The sequence below is a fragment of the Periplaneta americana genome, chromosome 16 (genome assembly GCF_040183065.1).
Source record: "Periplaneta americana isolate PAMFEO1 chromosome 16, P.americana_PAMFEO1_priV1, whole genome shotgun sequence".
NCBI classification, from domain to species: domain Eukaryota; kingdom Metazoa; phylum Arthropoda; class Insecta; order Blattodea; family Blattidae; genus Periplaneta; species Periplaneta americana.
The window spans coordinates 76,871,019-76,892,188 of record NC_091132.1 but is presented as its reverse complement, the minus strand read 5'-3'; the positions used below and the strand labels follow the sequence as shown (position 1 = coordinate 76,892,188).

Below are 21,170 nucleotides of genomic sequence, written 5' to 3'. Positions count from 1 at the left end.
AGGTAAGTCATCTGCATACAGTAGGCATTTAATAACATATTATATCGAGTTTATCGCTTTAATCAGGTCTTTCATATATGCACTAAATAAGACATAGCTTAATATAGCTCCTTGAGGTAACCAGTTTCAATTTACATCTTCCTAAGAAGGTGAGTACTGGTACTAACTTTACAAATTCTTTGTTCAATAAATGACGCAATCTACCTTAATATACCGTATTGAATCTTATGCTAATTTTTTTCCATTTTGTGTATTAAATTTTGCTTCCATACTGAATTATATGCAGCTTTAATATCTAAAAAACCTGTAGTTGGTAAATTTTTTCTTTATCCAAGGCATCCTTGATGGCCTGGCAGTTATTTCTTAACTATCATGGGTCCGCTTTAATATGTGTTGGGAGCCATCAATACAATATATTACTCATTGCACAAATGATTGCCAACGGCCAGTAGGTGAACTAAAGCATAAACACTGCGTAGGAGATGGATCATATTGCATAACATACCATTAATGCCTCTCTCGAAATCGGCAATCATTTGTGCAATGTGTAATACCAGTAGCCTACCAAAAAACACACACAATACTGAATAATCAATATCGTAACTAAAATCAAACCTGAAACACCCAAACTAAACGCACTACCCAAAATACACAGAGACAACATATCAATCAGACCACTTTTTGTTAAATTTTAACTGCTTGTATACTTTGTGCCCTGGTAGAGTGTAAGAGAAGGCCCTATGGCCTTAACTCTGCCAGTATAAATAAAGAATTATTATTATTATTATTATTATTATTATTATTATTATTATTATTATTATTAATAGTAAACCACCATAATGCACCAGCACAAAAAAGCAACACACATGGACATCATAAGAAACAGCACGAAATTTTAAAATCAAACAACAGTAAAAAATAACATCGACCTGACCAATAAAATGAAGAACAAACATGTTCCACATAGTGCAACACTAGTATCATTCGATATAACTTATTTATACACAAATATACCAATGAACGGGATACTAAATATCATACTAGAACAAATACTCAACATCCTCTGATTGAGGTTCTGGCTAATATGTACACCTATTATCAGGCAATACATCTCACTTCACGATATGTGTTAGAGGAAGAACAATTGTTTGTATACACTTGAAGTCTGACTATTGTAATATGTAGCTAGTCGGCAGTGTATGCAATGGAGGGGGAAAGGAACTGGCTACCCTACTCCATTATCTCCTAGCCTAGTTGCCTCATAAGTGGTCCTTCTTGATGTCACTTGTGAGGTTCAGACCTGTCTTCCGACAGTTGAATAAACAAAAACAAATGCTCAACAATAACAGTATTCGACATGAACACATCAAAGAAATCATCCACACTGAAGGTTTACCCATGGGATCATTCATCTCTAGCATCTTAACAGAAATTTTCACATATAACATAGAACAGACACTCACCCTGAATATTTTCTTTTTTTTTTTTTCCAACTAATGGCGGTTGCGTGACTTTTCGTCATTCACCCATATGAAGACAGTTGCATAGACCAACAGAGTCATTGCCCAGGGTGCGCCATATGGGGCTGGTTTACATTACACTCTCAATGAGATGAGATGATGATGATGATGGATATTGGGATGTCACAGGGGAACTGGAGCTCCTGGAGAAAACACCTGTGTTACCTGGATCACGAGCTTACCCAACACAAGTTATAAATCGGGGATACACTGGGTATCGAACCCAGGTCCACAGGATTTAAGTCCAGCGCTCTAGCCACTAGACCACCATGGCAGCTACATCGTGAATAATAATGACGATAATACCAATAATAATAATTATAATTCCGATAATAGTAATAATAATAATAATAATAATAATAATAATAATCGTAATAACAACAATAATAATAATAATAATAATAATAATAATAATAATAATAATAATAATAATATCGACGATAATATCATCCAAACAAGTGTAAGGCTCAAGGTCTGTTATGGTTTCAGTGAGTCATTCTCAGTCCACCTCTTTTTCTGGATGGTCTAAAGATCTCTTCCCTTGGGGACTGTATTGAAGCATGGCTTTTGGAAGTCTATTCCGATTCATTCGTTGGAAATAATAATAATAATGATAATAATGATAATAATAATAATAATAATAATGATAATAATAATAATAATGATGATAATAATAATAATAATAATGATGATAATAATAATAATAATAATAATAATAATAATAATAATAATAATAATAATATACCTGTGACTGAGCTTCTGGCTGATATGTATATCTATTATCAGGCAGTACATCTCACTTGACGATGTGTGTCAGAGGAAGAACAATAATTGTTTGTATGCATCTGAAGTGTGATTAGTGGAATATGTAACTAATCAGCAATGTATGCATTGGAGGGGAAAAGGAACTGGTTACCCTACCCCATTATCTCCTGGCCTAGTTGCCTCATGAGTGATGGCTTATTAGGGTTCAAACCTGTCTTCGGACAGTTGTCATAATAAAAATAATAATAATAAAATAATAATAATAAAATAATAATAATAAAATAATAATAATAAAAATAATAATAATAAAAAATAATATAATAATAATGATAATAATAATAATAATAATAATAATAATAATAATAATAATAATAAAGCAAGCACTCACATAATACATTTGCACAGTTACTTACTTACAAGACATTCTATTTTATACTGGTACAAAGGAAACAAAAGGCAGACATATACACAAAATATACCTGAAACTACGCTACATACTAGAAAATGAGAATGACAAATTCATACATTTCTTAGACATCACAACAACAAAGGCAGATAAGAGACATATGTTCAAAATTGATAAGAAACTCACAACTACAATACCTAACACACTTACATAACAACACCAACATGCAGCCTTCCAATCCATGATTCACAGATTAATAAATACATATACCAATGAACCAACGTCCAACAAGCCTATAATGATGAAGTACACATAATACGGGTAAAATACTTAGCCCAAGAGAATGAATGCAACCCCAACATAATAGATAGCATTACAAAAGAGGCAAAATATAACCTTAAGAAACACAAGCACAAGATAATAAGTACGATACAGAGAGTTTCTATCCAGACAGGTTCCACTCCAGCCTCTTTCTAATAAAATCTGTTGGTAGGTGCAAGTGGTCATACACAGGCATACGGACCAGTTCATGAAAGTTATGATAACTTGTAAGAATTGAAAAAACTACCGGTTTTGATTGAGCATAAAGAATAAATATACTTCCAGAAGGTTTCTTGTAAAGTTTAGTTGTTGCAATTACAGCCATGTACCTGAAAAGTGGCAAATAGGAGTAGTCATTTCTATAAAAAAAGAAAAGGGGGGAATAGAAAATAATGCATTTGTGAAAATTATCGTAGTAGTAAGTCTTCTTTGTACAAGCTACATAATATATAGTAAAACCATTGTACAGAGACCAACTATAATTGTAGCAACAATGCTATCAGAAGCTTAAAATGGATCTAGGGAAAATCGATCATGCACAGAATGATGATCTTAGTATAAATATATATGCTATTTAATATTGACATATAGGTACACATTGCATTTACAGACCTACAAAAAGTGAAGACAAGTGGTTCTCAGCCTTTGAGAGACTCTGACCCGGTAAATTCCATTTCTATAAGACAAGGGTCCGGCCCCAACAAATTTACTCGTAAATACCCTTCCAACTTTTTAAAGTTCATACATTTAACTAACATAGGCCTAAGTATTAATAAATAACCACAGCGTAATCTTAAAAACATAATGAGTATTAGTTCAGTATGGAAACGGTGCAACATGTTGAAAATAAATTATCAATCACTGGAATAATGAGATTTTGTAGCATATTGTAGTTTCATCAAGCCAAACATCAGTAATTATACATTTTGATTACACAAATTTTAACACTATCACTTCGAAATATATACTGTATTTCTTTCAAGTGTTAAAATTAGGTACCTTGTTGTTGACTAGTTCACTCTGTTGTAGGTTATCTTCGTCCTGAAGATAGCCTACAACAGGTTGAACTAGTCAACAACAAGGTACTTAATTTTAACACGCGAAAGAAATACCAGTAGGCCTATATATTCCGAAATTAACTAATGCTAATTTTCATTGACATATTATTCCTTTCTGACCACCCAAAACTTAAAAAATTTATAACATTGATCATTGTATTATTAAATTGATTTTAATGTTGGTGGTTGAAAAAATGATTATGCACTATGACTCACCACAGAAATCAGCTGAGCAGGGGAAGCAGCAGAAGGATGTTAACATGTCGGCGAAACACTTATCACACACAGCTACACAGCCAAATGTTTTTATATGCAATGTACGCATTTTTATGTATAAAAATGTATGAATCCTCAATTTTAAACACTAGTTCCAACACTAATTAATATCATGAATTTAAAAATACAGCACATTAACACTGCAATAAATTAAATTAAAATGATCCATTAAGAATTTTTTATGGATGCAAAATTAATTTGTAAATAAATTTTGTTCTTGTAGCAAAACTAAGAACTATTTTTTTCTGATATTTGTTTCTTCAGCATCTACATTTAATTAAATTATCTTTTTTCTTTACTATAACCGAATTCTTAAAATACGGAGGTTATTCCAAGTCACTGAAGTGGTGGAACGTGATATGAAAGAAATCACATTTTGTCGCCCAATTTGCTTAGAAAGATGGAGAATCTCAGAATAACTGACTTCGAGAATCATACTCAGGGCCTTCCGAAAACAATCATACTACCATGCAATTAATTCCTTCTATACTTCATAATAATAATCATGTTCTATATAAAAAAAGACTACAAGATAGTTTTATCCTCCATGAAGTAATACCGGATAGTTGTTTAGTCAACTGTCTGAAGACTGGTCTGGATCCCACAAATGACACCAAGAAGCCATCACTCATTAAGCAACTAGACCAGGAGATAATGGGGTAGGATTACCAGTTCCTTTCCCCCCTCCATTGCATATATTGCTGACTAGTTACATGTAACACTAATCAGTCATGAAATTGTTACATTTTATTTGTGCACTAGTAGTTTATAAGTATCTTTATTACGAAGTTATTGTGGCGAATTTTCATGTATGTATTTATTTATTTACTAGAGCTTCCTCAAATTAGAGGCTGCCATTAGACAAAGCATACAAAATAATACAAGAACAAATAGATGATGAAAAATAACAGAGTAAGGAAAAAAGTAAACAAGTACACAAACAATGGCAGTATACAGAATAAAAAAAGTTACAAGTAAAGAAGCAATGAGAGTTAATAAGAGAAAGAAAAATGATAATGGTGCATCAGTTTTTTCAGTACACTGAATTAGAGTCCATATAGGTGGTTCCGTAAAAGTTTGACTGACTCTCTAATTATGAGGAGGGCCAGTTCATTCAGAAACGATTTGTGCAGTCCTAGGGTCTTACAGAATTGAGAAGAGAAGTTAGGTATCATTCCTCTTGCTCCAAACATCAATCCCGTAACACTGATATCGTGGAGTTGGTATTTATCTTTATAATACGGGATGGTTGGAACGTAGATTGCTCGTTTCTCCTCATGTACGTCTTCAGGCTGTCCTTTATACATTTCAAACCTGATGGTGGGCTCGATTATCATACCCTGAGACAGGGATTCGCTAATGACGATTATGTCAATTCGTCTGTTACTGCCATTGTCGGCAGTTCCGTGGACTTCTTCATAGACTGTGTATTTTAGTTTTCTAAGGGCATCAGCCAGTTTAGTTCTAATTGCATGGTCCCTATGTATACGCAATGTTTCGCCATAAGGGCAGGCTCCCAGGACATGTCCAAGGATTTCTATATCACTGAGGCATCGCCTACAGTGGTTGTCCTGAGACCTACCGGCTCTTACAGCACTTACGTTGGCAGTCATACAGTATTGAATCATCATATATTTCATATTTATTATCATCATACGGCTTTCAGGCAATGGTTTCCCCTCACATTTCTGCATACGGTCCACCACTACCCTTGATACATTCAATCACCTATCCTAACATATTTCTCCTATCATCTATATCTCCCCATATCTTCCCATTACATAAAGTTAAACCCTATTTCTGTCTACTTCTTCCTCCATACTTTCAGATGTACAGTTATTATCAACTCTTTCATCTTTTTTATCTTTCCTCAATCCCATTCCCGGATACTATGCAATACTGTCTACCTTACTCTTATATACAAACATTTTCGACTACAGACTACTCAGCCAGATATATATATATATATATATATATATATATATATATATATATATATATATATATATATATATATTGATATTAGGTATCTCAAGCTCCATTTAGATAATTTCTTTGAAATACAAAATTCCTGTTTTTGTTCCTCTCTAAGGAGACCTCTATGGCTTTAAAAATTCAATAAAATATAATAAAACTTACGCTTATGCTCAAATATTAATGGAATCTGCAACACATTGCTATTACTATTTGTACAGTACTAAAAAAAGAAAAATGGAAATCATTATGAAGACTTTACGTTTTAAATTGCATTTTTCTTTATTTATTATCACAGACAAATAGTTTAATAACAAGTAACCCGTTAAGAAAAATATACATTATTAGAATGTGAAAAATAACAACTTGATAACTTGCTTTTCAGATACCGTACAGAACATTATTTCCCGATATCTGCCAGTTGCACAAAACATGTGGCTTCCACTTTGTACTTAAATGCTGCACACTCTTCTTGTTTCTGCTAAGAATTGGAAAGGAAAATACCGTGGATAACATTGGGGATGTGGACTGTCACTTCTGCTCGTGCCAGCTCTTTGAAGCTCTTTGCGTCAAGCACTAGCAGGAAATCTGGTTCACCCTTCCTGACATCAGTGACAGTAGCCAACAATATACCATCATCTTCAGAAGCTGAACCAGGACAAGGCACGAACTGAACTTCTCCTGGGTACGTGAACTCATTCTCCTTCCAAGTCTTCACATCTCCCGTTTCCACGTCCACCTTCAGCAGCTGTGACAAATTATTTGTGACTTTCATCTGTTTCATGGTTTATTTAACATACTTTATGAACGGCGTAGTTTTATGATAGCCAAGCCAACAATGGTGATGATGTTTCACTATCATTATTTATTTGCATTATTATTTTTCCAAAAATGTGCACCATATCACCACCTCCACCATATTGTAAGTACATGTTATATTTTGGATGTGATGATGCAATATTGTTAGTATGGTTATTTGAGCCAAGTATTGCAATATACATTGTTCCTGAATAAAACAATTTACAATAGCTATGGTATAATCCATCCAGCTCAAAAAAAGAAACCTCACATAAACAATGCAGTTTATATTACTTCGCATTCAAGGAGCATGATTAGTTCATGATCTCTATCTACATAGTGACTTCCCCTCAGCATGTTTTCTTCCCGAGTATCACAGGCATTAAAGAAATGAAGAGTTCGCGGGAAAAACGATGAATGTCATAGTTTTCTTAAGGTTGATGTCATTATTTAATTGAATGGGTTACTGCGAAATTTAATATTGTTCTTATGAAAAATGGTAAAAAGCAGAATTATCACCACGAATACAGTAATCCTTTCCTTTATTTTCTATAGAAACAGCACTACATCTTGCAGTTATAGACTCAATTAGATCATTATGTAACCCTTAACAGAAATGTGACATTCATCGTTTTTCCCGCAAACTCTTCAAATGCTGCAAATTAAGCTTTCAGGAATAACTCCCTGTAAAGTTAATTTGAATAATTTCGAGGGAAAAATTGTTCCGGGGCCGGGTATCGAACCTGGGACCTTTGGTTAAATGTACCAACGCTCTCCCACTGAGCTACCCGGGAACTCTACCCGACACCGATCCAATTTTTCCCTCTATATCCACAGACCTCACAGTGGGTTGACAACAGTCAAGCAACCAACATTTGAGTGCACACTAACTCTGTGTGACTTTAAATTGTAAACCACAATTTAAAGTCACACAGAGTTAGTGTGCACTCAGAAATAACAGGTTCCACAATTCTTGGGATAAATGGAAGATGAAACAAAAGGTACGTAATACTTAAACAAGAGTAACTTTCACTTGATGGGACCAATGTAAACCCACTGGTCGCAAGACACACGAAACAAGTGAACTGAGGGTGTGGAAAACAGATTTCTCCATTACCGGTACATTTTTTTAACATTGCTGTAGAGTGAAAACAAGACAGTTGCCATCTCAATGGCGTTTAAGAAATTAGGTGTATTAAGAACATTCTAAACAATTTACTTCTTTAGAATATGAAGTACCGTACGTAAAACTGCAAATACATAAGGCTGAGTAATAGCTAGAAATGAATTTAATTCATGTATTAATATTTTATGTTTCTTTTTTTAGTTCTTTCTGTCCACTCTTCAGAGCTTTACCAATTTTACGTTTGGTTACAACACTCTGACTTCCTTCACATTCTGCTGTAATGTCAAAACTGTGTCAGGCTGTGATCCCATCTTTTTCAAATAGTGTCACTCTTGAGGTGGCCATTCATTGCATGTGTTAACGAGCGGTGGCTTATGAACAATGCAATCTTATGGTAAATATATATGAAATTAAAGCATATCGGTAATGATTTAACATAGATTTTATTATTTTATTATGTTTTTTATTTGAAAACAAAAAATAAATGTTAAAATGTAAAATATGATAAGAGACTATAACACAGAGATGTACTGTAGTAGATGGCAAATCATGACATCACAACACGTGCATTTGTTATCAGATTTCAGTCTTGAGTTGAATGGATAATAGTTATGAGGATAACATACTGCCAGATTATTGTTGTCAATTATTTTATGTTTAGAAAGTGTGATGGCGATAATGGTGACAGAGCACATTTTTTAATTACCGGTATTTGATATTTTAGAAGCTTCTGTGGTGTTTACATACATCAAAATAGAAATCGTTATATTTCAAAAAAGAAACTAAGACATTCAAACCTATTTACGTTTCTTATATAGCTCCTAGACTTGAGTGTTAACTTGCTTTCATAGTGAACCAGTCTGAATTTGAGCAGATATATTCTCTACCTTTGTATGAGAGCTGTAAGAATAACAGACTGCCAGATTAGTGACGTCAGTCATTTCATGTTTAGAAAGTGTGATGGCGACAGCAATGGCAGTGCATCAATTTGAGTTATTCGATATTTAACAAATGTCACTGTACTGTACCGGTAAAAGTTTTCTCACTAATGAATTGTTAAGTTATTTGAATAAATAATAACTACTTCACTGTGTAACATTATAAATTTTGGTGTTCTGTTATCTGATTGACTAGTTTCGATGTTTTTTGCGTCATTCTCTGAATCCTAGTGAACGAAAACAACGCCGAAATTAGTCCTAGTGAACTAGGATTCAGAGGATGACGCAAACAACATCGAAATTAGTCAATCAGATAACAGAACACCAAAATTTATGATGTTAACACAGTGAAATAGTTATTATTTATTCAAATAACTTAACGTCAGTGATTATATGTGTCGAGAGAGAAAATGAGATCTTCAAATATATTCTAAAGAAAGCTGACGTTTTTCACATTAACTTTTGGCATCACAAGAACCAGACTGAATGTAAGCAAACATATTCTGTACCTTTCTATTTAATAATGACTTGTGTGCAATACTATATACATGTAACTTATTTTGGTTTTAACTAAATTAAAAGCTTGTAGTTGGATTAATGATTGACTATACTCTTTCCCTCTCCCCCCACATTAGGCCTGCTATTTCTCCGGACGCACCACAGTCTTAGGCTTATTGTACTACCTAGACTATACTTTAATTACAGATTGAAGATTTAAAGTGTTTGGAATACTAACTGCATTTGTGAAGGCTCCTGGATCATACAATCCACAAGCATAGTAGTAGCGGTATTTCTTGCCAAATACTGTTCTGCTGACTGTAGGTAGTTCGTATCCTGGCTCAGAAAGAATCTGAGGTGTTACTTGGATTATATCTCCATTCTTTACAGCGGTTGCTGTGGTCTTGAGAGTCACCAGGTTTTCGCCAATAGGAAAGTCCTGTAATTACGTATTACACAAATTGAATCTGTGTCTCTGTAGACTAAAATTGAAGACTAGTATTTCCTTATTGTAAGGAAAATAATGTTCTGAATGATTTGTTACAAACAGTCAAATTAGCTAACATTAACAATATTCTTAACAATTAAGGATTTTCTTTATATTTTATGTTGGATGAAAATCAGTCTATCAATTGGCTTGTTTTCAAGCCACCCAGATAAGATCAACTAACACCCATTTAGCCTATGCTGGTTTGATGATGATTTCTTCTCGTTTATATTATTCATCGCCAAATTGAATAATTGCTAACAATTGACATATTTTGACAGTTCATCACAATGTAATAGCAAGAATTTCACGGATTTTTATCCATAATATATCGTAACAATACGAATATGCAAAATGAAACGCAAGTAATGTCATTAATTTCAGGAAGTTACTCTTTGAGATATTTCGAACAAAAACGTTTAATACAGTTTTTCTCATTTCTGCTTTCTTTTCGAGATAAAAATTGTTTTATGTGAAACATTTCATAGCGTGTTTTGGGAAAGTCATTGATTGAATTCTCAATACGCTCAGTCAATTTAAGAGAGCAGTGTACCGGTATTATGATAATAAATGATTGAAAGAATTTTAATTTTGTCCGTTAAATGTGTAGAAATTTTATCCAAACAAATGTAACATTGTAAAATTTCTTTGCAGAACGAAGTTACATTTGTTCGGATCAAATTTCTGCATATTTAAAGAACAAAACTAAAATGTTTTCAATTGATTATATTATCATAATACACTGCTCTCTTAAATTGACTGGGCATATTGGGAATTCAACCAATGGCTTTCCCAAAGACACATTATGAAATGTTTCTTATACCTGAAACAATTTTTAACTCGAAAAGGAAGCAAAAACGAGTAAAATTGTTTTGAACTTTTTTGTTAGAAATATCTCAAAGAATAACTTCAACACCGAAAATTACTCAGCAATTCTGCTTCAATTGGTTGAGGAAAAACCCAACCAAGTAACTTGTTCCAACCAGGATTTGAATCTGGGCCCACTTGTTTCATGACCAGACTTGCTAACCACTACTCCACAGCAGTGGACCAATTTTACATTTACTTTTTTCTGTTTATTTAAAAAAGCAAGATATCACATGAAATATAAATTCTAATTATTTTATTTAATCTCGTCTTTAAGTTCACACATTATACCGGGATCACTTTTCTTTTTTCTGCATTGTTGTGCAGTAACTTATGTTATTCATATTTCTCCAAGTGGCTGCTTGAACACCTCCAGAGTTCTAACACATCAGTACAGGCTGTTACAAAAAAAACATTACAGTGATTCCATTCCTCAAATGAGGTATAGAAATTCTTGTACATTCAGAAATTTAAAATAAATATTATAGTCCAGACACATGATCTGAAGGCATTAATTCGTCAATTTAAGCACAGAAATTTAATCATAAACAAAATCGAGAAACATCTTTCGAATTCAATATTTTCTAACGTTAATAGAGGGGGGGGGGAAATCGGCAAAGTTTGGGGGGGGGGAGCACTGCCCTCCCCCATAACTCCGCCTATACTTATATCTAATGCGCTGTCTTCATTCTGTTGAAATGTCTATGTGAAGTTACTTGAATAAATGTTACTTGAATCGATAAATTTATATGGACAGTTGAAATTGGTTGAAATACTTTATCGAAGGTATAACTTGTACAGAATTTTAAGAACAAATTTTTCAACGATCTTGTGGTGTAATAGTTACGATGAGAGACTAGTAAGTAGAAAGTTTCTGGATCGATTCCCGGTTATTCCAATATGGTAAGTAACTTATAATTAATATACGTATGTGTGATATAAAAGTGGAGTGAAGGTTGTAGGAAGCGAGTAAAAAGGGAGAATAAGAGAAGAAAAGGGTAGATGAAGGAGAAGTGTTTCTTATTCTCCATCCCCCTTACTTCCACAACCCTTTAAGACTACTTGAGTTGATGCATAACTGGCATATGTGAAAATCTGGCACCTCTAGTATTGTGCACTTGTTCCAAAATTTAAATAAGCTGCTTAGTATATGCAAATACAGAAAATGGTCATCATTTAGACATTCTTGGGTTTTAATTTAATAATCTTCGTAACTAATATGTTTAATAGATCTGACAATAGTGAAAAATTTTGGTTTACATTTAATTTTTTTTACACATCATTTAATTTTAAATACGGTAGTTTCATCGAAAACCAGCATTATTTTCTTCATGTCCATAATGTTCTCAAAATACAAACAAACTTAGCAACCAAGTAAATGAACAATATTTAAATATGTTAAGTCAATGTTAATGAAAAGTCTATAGTCCAGAGCACTACTACGATATCTAATTCATTATTGAACTTACCTGTCGTCTAACTCATTGAAACAATTGTGAAGTCAAGAACATTCATTGATGAAAAAGTCAAGTAGACTTAAAGATGTAGGCCTACTAGTTTATAAAGGTTCGATTCTACATTTAAATTAAATGCCACATTACCGGTATATTTAAAGAAAACTAGGCCTAATAATTTCACTACAGATTGCAGAGTTTTATCTTTTGACAATTTCTACAACTATAGGTAGTACATAACCTCGATAATTCACTCAGAGCTACTAAGGAATGTCAGAATAGTTTTAATACTGGTAATTAATTCTGGTGAATATTACTTATGTCCCAGCCACTATAGGAACTTGATAAAACACCTTAAAATTGCCTTGGATTTATAGTATTGATTAGTAGAAATTGATGTGATTACTAGGAAAGCTATAAGCCCACCCGACCTACTCTAAATACGTAGACCTTACTTATATACGAAAATCGTCGTGCGTGAATGATGAATACGACCATATTTCGTTAGTGTACAGTAACAGTGAGTTTCAGTGTCGTCAACATAGTAATAATACTACATACCAAACCAAACCTAACCTAACCTAACCTCTCTCATAACTACACACCTGTCATATAATACCTACACATCTAATCTAATCTAACCTAACCTGTCGCATAATACTACACATCTGTAGTAACATTCCTCACATTTGGTATAATTTTGTTTGTATGTATTGCCGACTCTGCTACTGATGTCGGTAGCCATCTAGTGGAAGTGGATCTTAATTCCAAAAAAGAAAATATGGCGACTTTCATAATAATTACATTTAATTCGTTCAGTCTATGTCTTGTGATATATTAAATGTGTTAATGTAGTAATAATAATTCTAATATATATAGTACAATAAGAATTGAAAATGTGTTGTGGTTGTGATAAAAGAATTGAAAATTGGTTTATATTGCCACGTTGGCAGTGATAAAAGTGTGCAATAGGCTATCTGTTCCATGGCTGGTGGATACTCTATATTGACCTTAATTCTAATTACCTATTCTAATGAACGGAATAAGTACCTACTAGTAACTATTTTCGTGTTAAATTGACATTGTTATGACCTAACATTCTGATGAACTAGAGACAAAAATTTTCGAGTGTGGATAAATTTGTGGAAAAATTCGTGCGTGGATCTTTGCATTATTTACTCTCATCTCCACTTAACTATCTGTTTAAGCTACCACTAACACCAACATGTCTACTTTCATCTACATAGTACAGGTATCCATTTTTACGCACTACTTACTTTCTCTGTGGGTAATGGCAGCACAAATCTCCTCCCATAGCCAGGATCTTTGGACGACAACTCATTATTGCGTATTTTTTTCAGGTACAGTTTGTCAATGATATCCGGGCTATCGAATGCCACAACATCAACCACCAACTGCAACACCAAGAAGCAAAAGTTGAGCATTGTGGTTCCATTCAAACCAGGCTTCTATATCTGAAAATATTTCCCTCTTAAAATATTATTGTCTGTTTTTGTACTTTCTGAAGGCATTTCTCTGCCTTGTTACAGATAAAAAAGAGCTGTAATGATAATGTAGGCAATTAAAAGTGAAACGTTGACCAAGACCGTATCTCCTTTGTAATAGGTAAATAAGAAGAACTGTATAACGATGTAAGAAAGTTAAGAATAGTGATAGGAGGCTCAAAGAATCTCTAATTCGTAAAAAGTTAATCTCTGTGTACTGTTGTGATAATTAGTTTGCACCATCTACCTACGAGTACAACAGGATCAAATCCACTCGAGAGGGACAGATTTTCTACAACAAATTCAAAACACGCCTTCCTCCGGAAGAAAATTATAGTTGTGTCTTATGCCATACTAAGTTTATGGTTATGACAGATGTTATGAGTAAATTTCACAAAATTCGACCGATAACACTGTAAGCCTTATCCATAGGCGGAGAGAGAACTGTTTCCTTGGGGGGGGGGGGGGGGGCCAAAGCAAAACCATAGAATCCTGATATAACGAGATCATGAAGGACATCATTTATCTCCTCTCCCCGTTATAGCTTGACCTTGGTACAGTATATTGGAATATGATCATTTAATAAAGGTATTATAAAATTAAGTGAAATTGTAACAAAATATACAGACAATTTTACTTTTCTTTCCTCTTGTTCGGAAGAGGGACACGAATGCTTGCACTGCAGCCTGAGGCTTATTGTGCTTACCACTCCTATTCTGGGAATGATTGGGTAGCCAAATGGCCGCATTCTTATACAAGTACAGCACGTGAACTTAACTTGGGCTATTTTATGGATAATATGTGACTTAATGATGGCGAAATGAGTCCAAGGTCCAAGACCGAAAATTACTCAGCAATTCTGCTTCAATTGGTTGAAGGGAAACCCCAACCAAGTAACTTGTCCCAACCAGGATTTGAACCCAGGCCCGCTCATTTCATGGACAGACATGCTAACATTACTCGCCACAACTGTGGACCAATTTTACATTTACTCTATCTGTTTATTAAAAAAGCAAGATATCATATGAAATGTAAATTCTAATTATTTTATTTACTCTCGTCTTTAAGTTTACACATTATACCGGGATCACTTTTCTTTTTTCTGCATTGTTGTGCGGTATATTATTCATATTTCTCCAAGTGGCTGCTTGAACACCTGCAGAGTTCTAACACATTAGTACAGGCTGTTACAAAAGAAATATTACAGTGCTTCCATTCCTCAAACAAGGTATAGAAATTCTTATACATTCAGAAATTTAAAATAAATATTATTCAGACACATGATCTGAAGACATTAATTCGTCAATTTAAGCACAGAAACTTAATCATTAACAAAATCTAGAAAAATCTTTTGAATTCAATATTTTCTAACGTTAATAGTAAAGAAAGAGTTTGGTCAAGTTTGGAGGGCAGTCCCCCCCCCCCCATAACTCCGCCTACGGCCTTATCTAGTCCGCCTATAATTAACTCCCGTATTATACACAAATTTAGATGCCTCTGCAGGCTAACCTCATTGTTATTGAATTATGTCATACAAGTGCTTTAAGTTGGGAACTGAATTAAATTCTGCCAGAATAGCAGAATAATAACAGAGAAAAATTCGCTCTGGCAGCGGGGATGGAATCCAGGACTCCCAGTTCTACGCACTGTGTGCTCTACCACTGAGCTACTTCGAGGCTCAATCCACAGCACTGGATCGAATCTTTCTCCTTTGGTTTTTTCCCCCCATTATGGCCTTACTCCATGTTCGACATAACATATTATATCATCATACAAGTACACTCGTAGGCCTATTAGTGACTTGTGCGGCCAGCCTCTTTAGTTTAACTATTCATGAATTCGTGGAAAGTCTGTAGTGGACAGACTAACTGCAAACTTGTTTGATTCTGGGCATCTACACTGCATTTTTTTCCCACAACTATAACCTGTAGTGGAATGGCTTCGAGGCCGACTGGACTTCCTATTGACACTGTAAACAATGTCAGAAGTGCAAATATGTCGGGAAGATATATTGACCTCTCTTGCAAGTTCTGGGATTACGAAAGGTCGAAGCTCTATCTCTCTGCACAATGTACGGTACTGTACTCCTTATATGTACTGTATATACGAGGCCACAAAGCCTACACTTTGGCTTGAGAATTTGACTGTTCCAGAAATTTACCTTCAATTTACGAAATGCAAGAGCAATGTAGCACCATGTAATACTGTTCTTTGCACCAAATTTCAATATGCAAAATTAAGTTTCATTTATTTCGTATTTACACAACTGTACGAAATTGAGTTAAAACTATTTTACACTACTGTTCATTGTAATTATTGCTAAACTAAAATAAACCTTGCAAGGTTCTTGTTTAAATAAATAGTAACTATAAATCTTTGATTATACAAGTTTTAACACTATATCTCTTCGGAAAACGTATTATGTGTCTTTCACGTGTTAAATGTTATATTACCTTTATATTACTTTGTTACAAGGTAATATAAAATTTAAAACATGACAGAAACATAATACATTTTCCGAAATAGTAACTATATACAATGATACATCAATAAATACATCTCTTATAACTTAAATTACTTTCATATTTTCTACTCATTCTGTATAAGCTTCAGAAAGTTGAGATCCATAGTCTTGTATACTTACTTGGTTATTCTCTTCGTAAGTGTTGATGTGATGGAACAGAAAAAATGGTTCTTTAGACTTGTACTTCGCACGCAAGATTTTTCCAGTTGATTTTTCTATCACAAAGAATTTGTTCTGCAAGAGAGTGTAGAATTCATTAGGCCAAAGTATGAAAACATTTCTTACTAATATCACAGTCTAGTACATACAGTCACAAAGCTTGAGGTGATTTTTTGCATTTCTCGCGATACAATGCTTCAAGCGTTTAGCAACTGAGTGTACTAGGAACAATAGACTGTGCGATAGTAGCGAACCTAGTGGCTAGCAACTAAAGTTCAACTCTCATTGGATGCATATTCCCTACGTATTGAGCTTCATGACTGTATCACAGTCTACTATATACAGTCACGAAGCTTGAGTTTTGAGGGTGCTAGAAACAATAGACTGTGTCGGTACTATTTTGCATTGCCTGTAATGAGGCGATATTAGCGATCCTAGTGGTGAGCAACTATCTAATGTTTGCATATTTACTCTGTATTGAGCTTCGCGACTGTATATACTAGATTGTGACTGTATGTACTAGACTGTGCTAATATGCTGTCTGTGTGTGTCCATCAGTCTGCCTAAATTTTACTTGACGGACTGTGTTCATATTCATCACCCAATAGTCTATTACACTTTGATTAATGCTCATGAAGTGTAACGATTTGAATGGAGTCACATGATGTCAACAAGAGCATCATTGTGATCAGTTTCAACTCCTTTGAGCGTGAGTTTTATTATAATTGTGTTCATTTTTAGTCATTGAAATGAATTAAATCAGTGCAATTGGAACAATATCTAACATTTGTACCTGTAGGAGGGGTAAGAAGGAAAAGATCGAGGATACCTGGACAGTGGAAGCGTGACAAAGCCAAGGAAGCAAGGTACCGGTAAGCTTTAGTGGCTGATCCATTGTAGTTATGTTGTAGCCTAAAACAAAATAAAAACCATATGGATTTAAATACTAATATTTACTGAACACAAATTAAGGTGACCATTTTCGTGTTACTCCATTTTGTACACAACATTACTTCAAGGATCCATCTGTAAACTGGAGAAAACGTTCACTTCCTATAACCACCAAAGGCAACAGTATAAAAAAAAAGATTAAAAGGAAAATGTTGATAATCTTCTAAATAAGCATTATGAAGCAAATTGGAGAAATGACGAGAAGCTAAAATTGTTCAAGTTCATCATTGATGCAGGTCTAGATCAAGATATCGGCCAAGATGATGCAATGTGTGAAGCTACTAGAGATGCTCCAGTTTTTAGCATTTGAACATTTTTGTTAAAATGCTGTATGCAGTTTTGAAATGCAAATTCATTTCTTTTTATAACAAAACTATTTTTATCACCATTTAATTCGAGAAAAATTCGTTCTGGCACCGGGAATCGAACCCGGGACCTCTCAGCTCTATGTGCTGAGTGCTCTTTCCAACTGAGCAATGCCGGGACACGATCCACGGTGCCAGCCGAACTCCTCTCGTAATGTTTTACGGCCTTACTACCTGCACTTTAGACAATGTAAGTCATACATGCAGGAGCGCATATTTAAATGACTTTATGGCTATATTCAACATCAGTTTGTGAAAACTGCTAACAGTTAATACATCACATATTCATTATATATGAGGTCTCGCCTACCTCACTGAATATTACACGACTACTATGAAGTAGCCAATGTCTATTATCACCATTTAATTCGAGAAAAATTCGTTCCAGCACCGGGAAAGTTGGAAAGAGCACTCAGCGCATAGAGCTGAGAGGTCCCGGGTTCGATTCCCGGTGCCGGAACGAATTTTTCTCGAATTAAATGATAATACACATTGGCTACTTCATAGTAGTCGTGTAATATTCAGTGAGGTAGGCGAGACCTCATATATAATGAATATGTGATGTAAAACCATTTTTCTTTTCAAGAGGCACATTATCCATAATTTCCATTCAAAGGCGACATTATTCATTTCAAAATATTAATATTAATTTACTTCTAATGATTTTTATAACTAAAACCTATGGGTATAAACGTTTTCATCAAATTTTAATGAGTTAGTGAAATGAAATAAGGAATTGCACAAGTAGGGCTATTTGTGCAATGATCAGATTTTCTTAATTTCTGTAATTTTTTAAAAAGTGGATAATGTCCCTTCTGCATCTATACCTCTCATATAAGCTTTATTTTGTTCGTTTAGTCAACTGTCCGAAGACAGGTTTGAACCTCATAAGTGATACCAACATGGCACCACTTATGACATGAGACAACTAGGCTAGGATATAAATGATATAGGATGGCCAGTTCCTTTCCTCTTCCATTGCATACATCGCCGATTAGTTACATATTGCACTAATCAAGACTTCAGATGTACAGGCCTACAAACATTTGTTCTTTTAATTGATTAATTGAAAAAGACAGTGTTGTTTAAATACTATAAATTTACGAAGCAGACATCCTGGCATTACGTCACTTCCAAGAAAGTGATATTTGTATCGTCCCCAACAGGGTTTGAACCCACGAGTCATGATCCTTCAATATAATTTTATGTACGACAGCACTCAGTAAGTAACAGACGATTACGAAATCCCTACAAATGGACTCATTGCTTGCGTGTATAGGTATGGCATGTTCAACAATATGAAATATATGACTTTCGCACTAATGCGCCATATACTAAATAATTCCAGCATATTAATCGGTTTTTCCTTCTCGCTTATTTTTAGAATCAGCACGTCAGATCCACAGTTATAAAAACGATTTTTTTAATTACTACATCGTAAACTGTATACAGAGAAATTGAGACATTCCCTGGCATAACAACTTAATGTAAGTTACGTCGTTTTTTCGTTGCCAGCATATGTTGAATGCTTAATAACACATCTCCCTCCTGACAAAATATTATTTCCCTCCAACAAACATAGCGTTCTTTAGAAACATTTGAACGTCATTCTGCGCAATGCGGTTACACCAGATCTAAAAATCTGTCGATGGTTCGTGATATGAGTATGTATTTCTTGTTCTAGAAAACGCCTCAATTACATGCAATTTCAGAATTGATATATGTACTCGTAATTTACTTATTTAAAGATGCTTAAATATAAAGTGTTATTTTATTCCCTTTTTAAAATTTCTTATGAATTATGAAATTCAGATATCCTCACCAGTTCTTCTGGACTCCAGTTCATGCAGTCCCTCATGGAGTGTCCTTTGACCTGGCTTGTAGCGAGCTTTACTGCACTGACCACCAAAGGCTGCTCAATGAACACAATGTAATTCTCAGACATGCCGAAGCTATGGTAATAGCTCATGCTGGTTTTCCAACTGGATGATATTGTAGTCAGAATGACGGCCTTCTTAAGTGCTGCAGGAATAATGCAGTGACAATGTTAATAGAGAAAGTAATCAGGCAAATACGAAGAGGTACAGTACATGTGATTTTTCTCGAGTAAAATAAATACAAATGTCAAATTGATTCCTAGACAGACTGAATTACAAATATCGTGGGTGTTATTCCAAAACCTCGTAAATCCAATGACCACTGACATCGAGGTTTTGCATTTAACGGTTACAAAATATCGATTCTCAATGGTTTATGAACAAACATTTTCCGCAAATAAAATATCAAACCATGTACAATGACGCTCAACGATATCTGACCCTTCTAATCGACAGTGATCGATAATTTTTTGGTGTAAGTGTGGCTTCTTTAGTTGTTACTTCTATGAATAGATGGCGAAGATAATAATCAGTGTTGCGAATCGTCCACAAATATACCCGCTTTACAGAATTCAATTTTTCTTACCTGTCTACTAATTGTGAAACAACACTAGGTTTAGCTGGTAACCGCTGATACTGTCAATTGTGAGAATAATTTATACTTAATCTACATAATCATTTTCCCCCCGACACTTTTTTTAACTGCCCCAATACTGGTGGCATCTATTGAGAACTAACGGAACTCTTTTAAAGTTTGTCAATTTATTGTATCTTTGAACACCAGTATACACTAGAATGGAAGCACAAGTCTACCTGTTAATACATCTACTATAGCTAATGTTTGGACGTATACGAGTCTTTTGGCACTTTATTCTGTTAACACAAAAAATCTGGTAAATGGTCAATGGTCAATGCGAGGTTTTGGTACTGGTAGTTATATTTTGTGAAATTACTTGCTTACACTCCATTAATATTTTTATTCTGACTGAAAAATGTTGTTTTCTGGAGTTATGAGGTTTTTTAATAGCAGCGACGATATGCTTGTTTTTCACTTTAAATTTAGCTTCTTTGAAATTGAACGATTCATTTTAAGTGTTCATTTCTTCTGAATGACTGTGCGTTAACGTTGATGACAAGACCTCTATGTTTGAAAGAATTTCGTTTTTAATCCCTACAGCAGAGGAGGTAAGACCTGTCCTGAGACCTTATGTGCAGTGGCTATATCACCAATGGGTATTTTATTTATTTAACTAGCTAGCTAGCGAGTACAATTTAAAATTTTAAAACAAAAATGTTTCTAG

General features: G+C 34.2%; 1 protein-coding gene across 1 annotated transcript in view; it reads right to left on the bottom strand.

The window, feature by feature from the left end:
• Positions 1-6,583: 6,583 nt before the first annotated feature.
• The window catches only part of LOC138716495 (carotenoid-cleaving dioxygenase, mitochondrial-like), a 78,727-nt gene continuing 64,140 nt past the window's right edge, over positions 6,584-21,170 (bottom strand). Inside the window, exons 6-10 of the mRNA XM_069849638.1 lie at positions 19,815-20,014; positions 16,638-16,751; positions 13,766-13,903; positions 9,919-10,119; positions 6,584-7,068 (exon numbers count right to left, since the gene is read on the bottom strand). Of these exons, the coding sequence (XP_069705739.1) occupies positions 6,802-7,068; positions 9,919-10,119; positions 13,766-13,903; positions 16,638-16,751; positions 19,815-20,014 (920 nt within the window). The 3' untranslated portion in view covers positions 6,584-6,801. The remainder of the gene's footprint in view (positions 7,069-9,918; positions 10,120-13,765; positions 13,904-16,637; positions 16,752-19,814; positions 20,015-21,170) is intronic.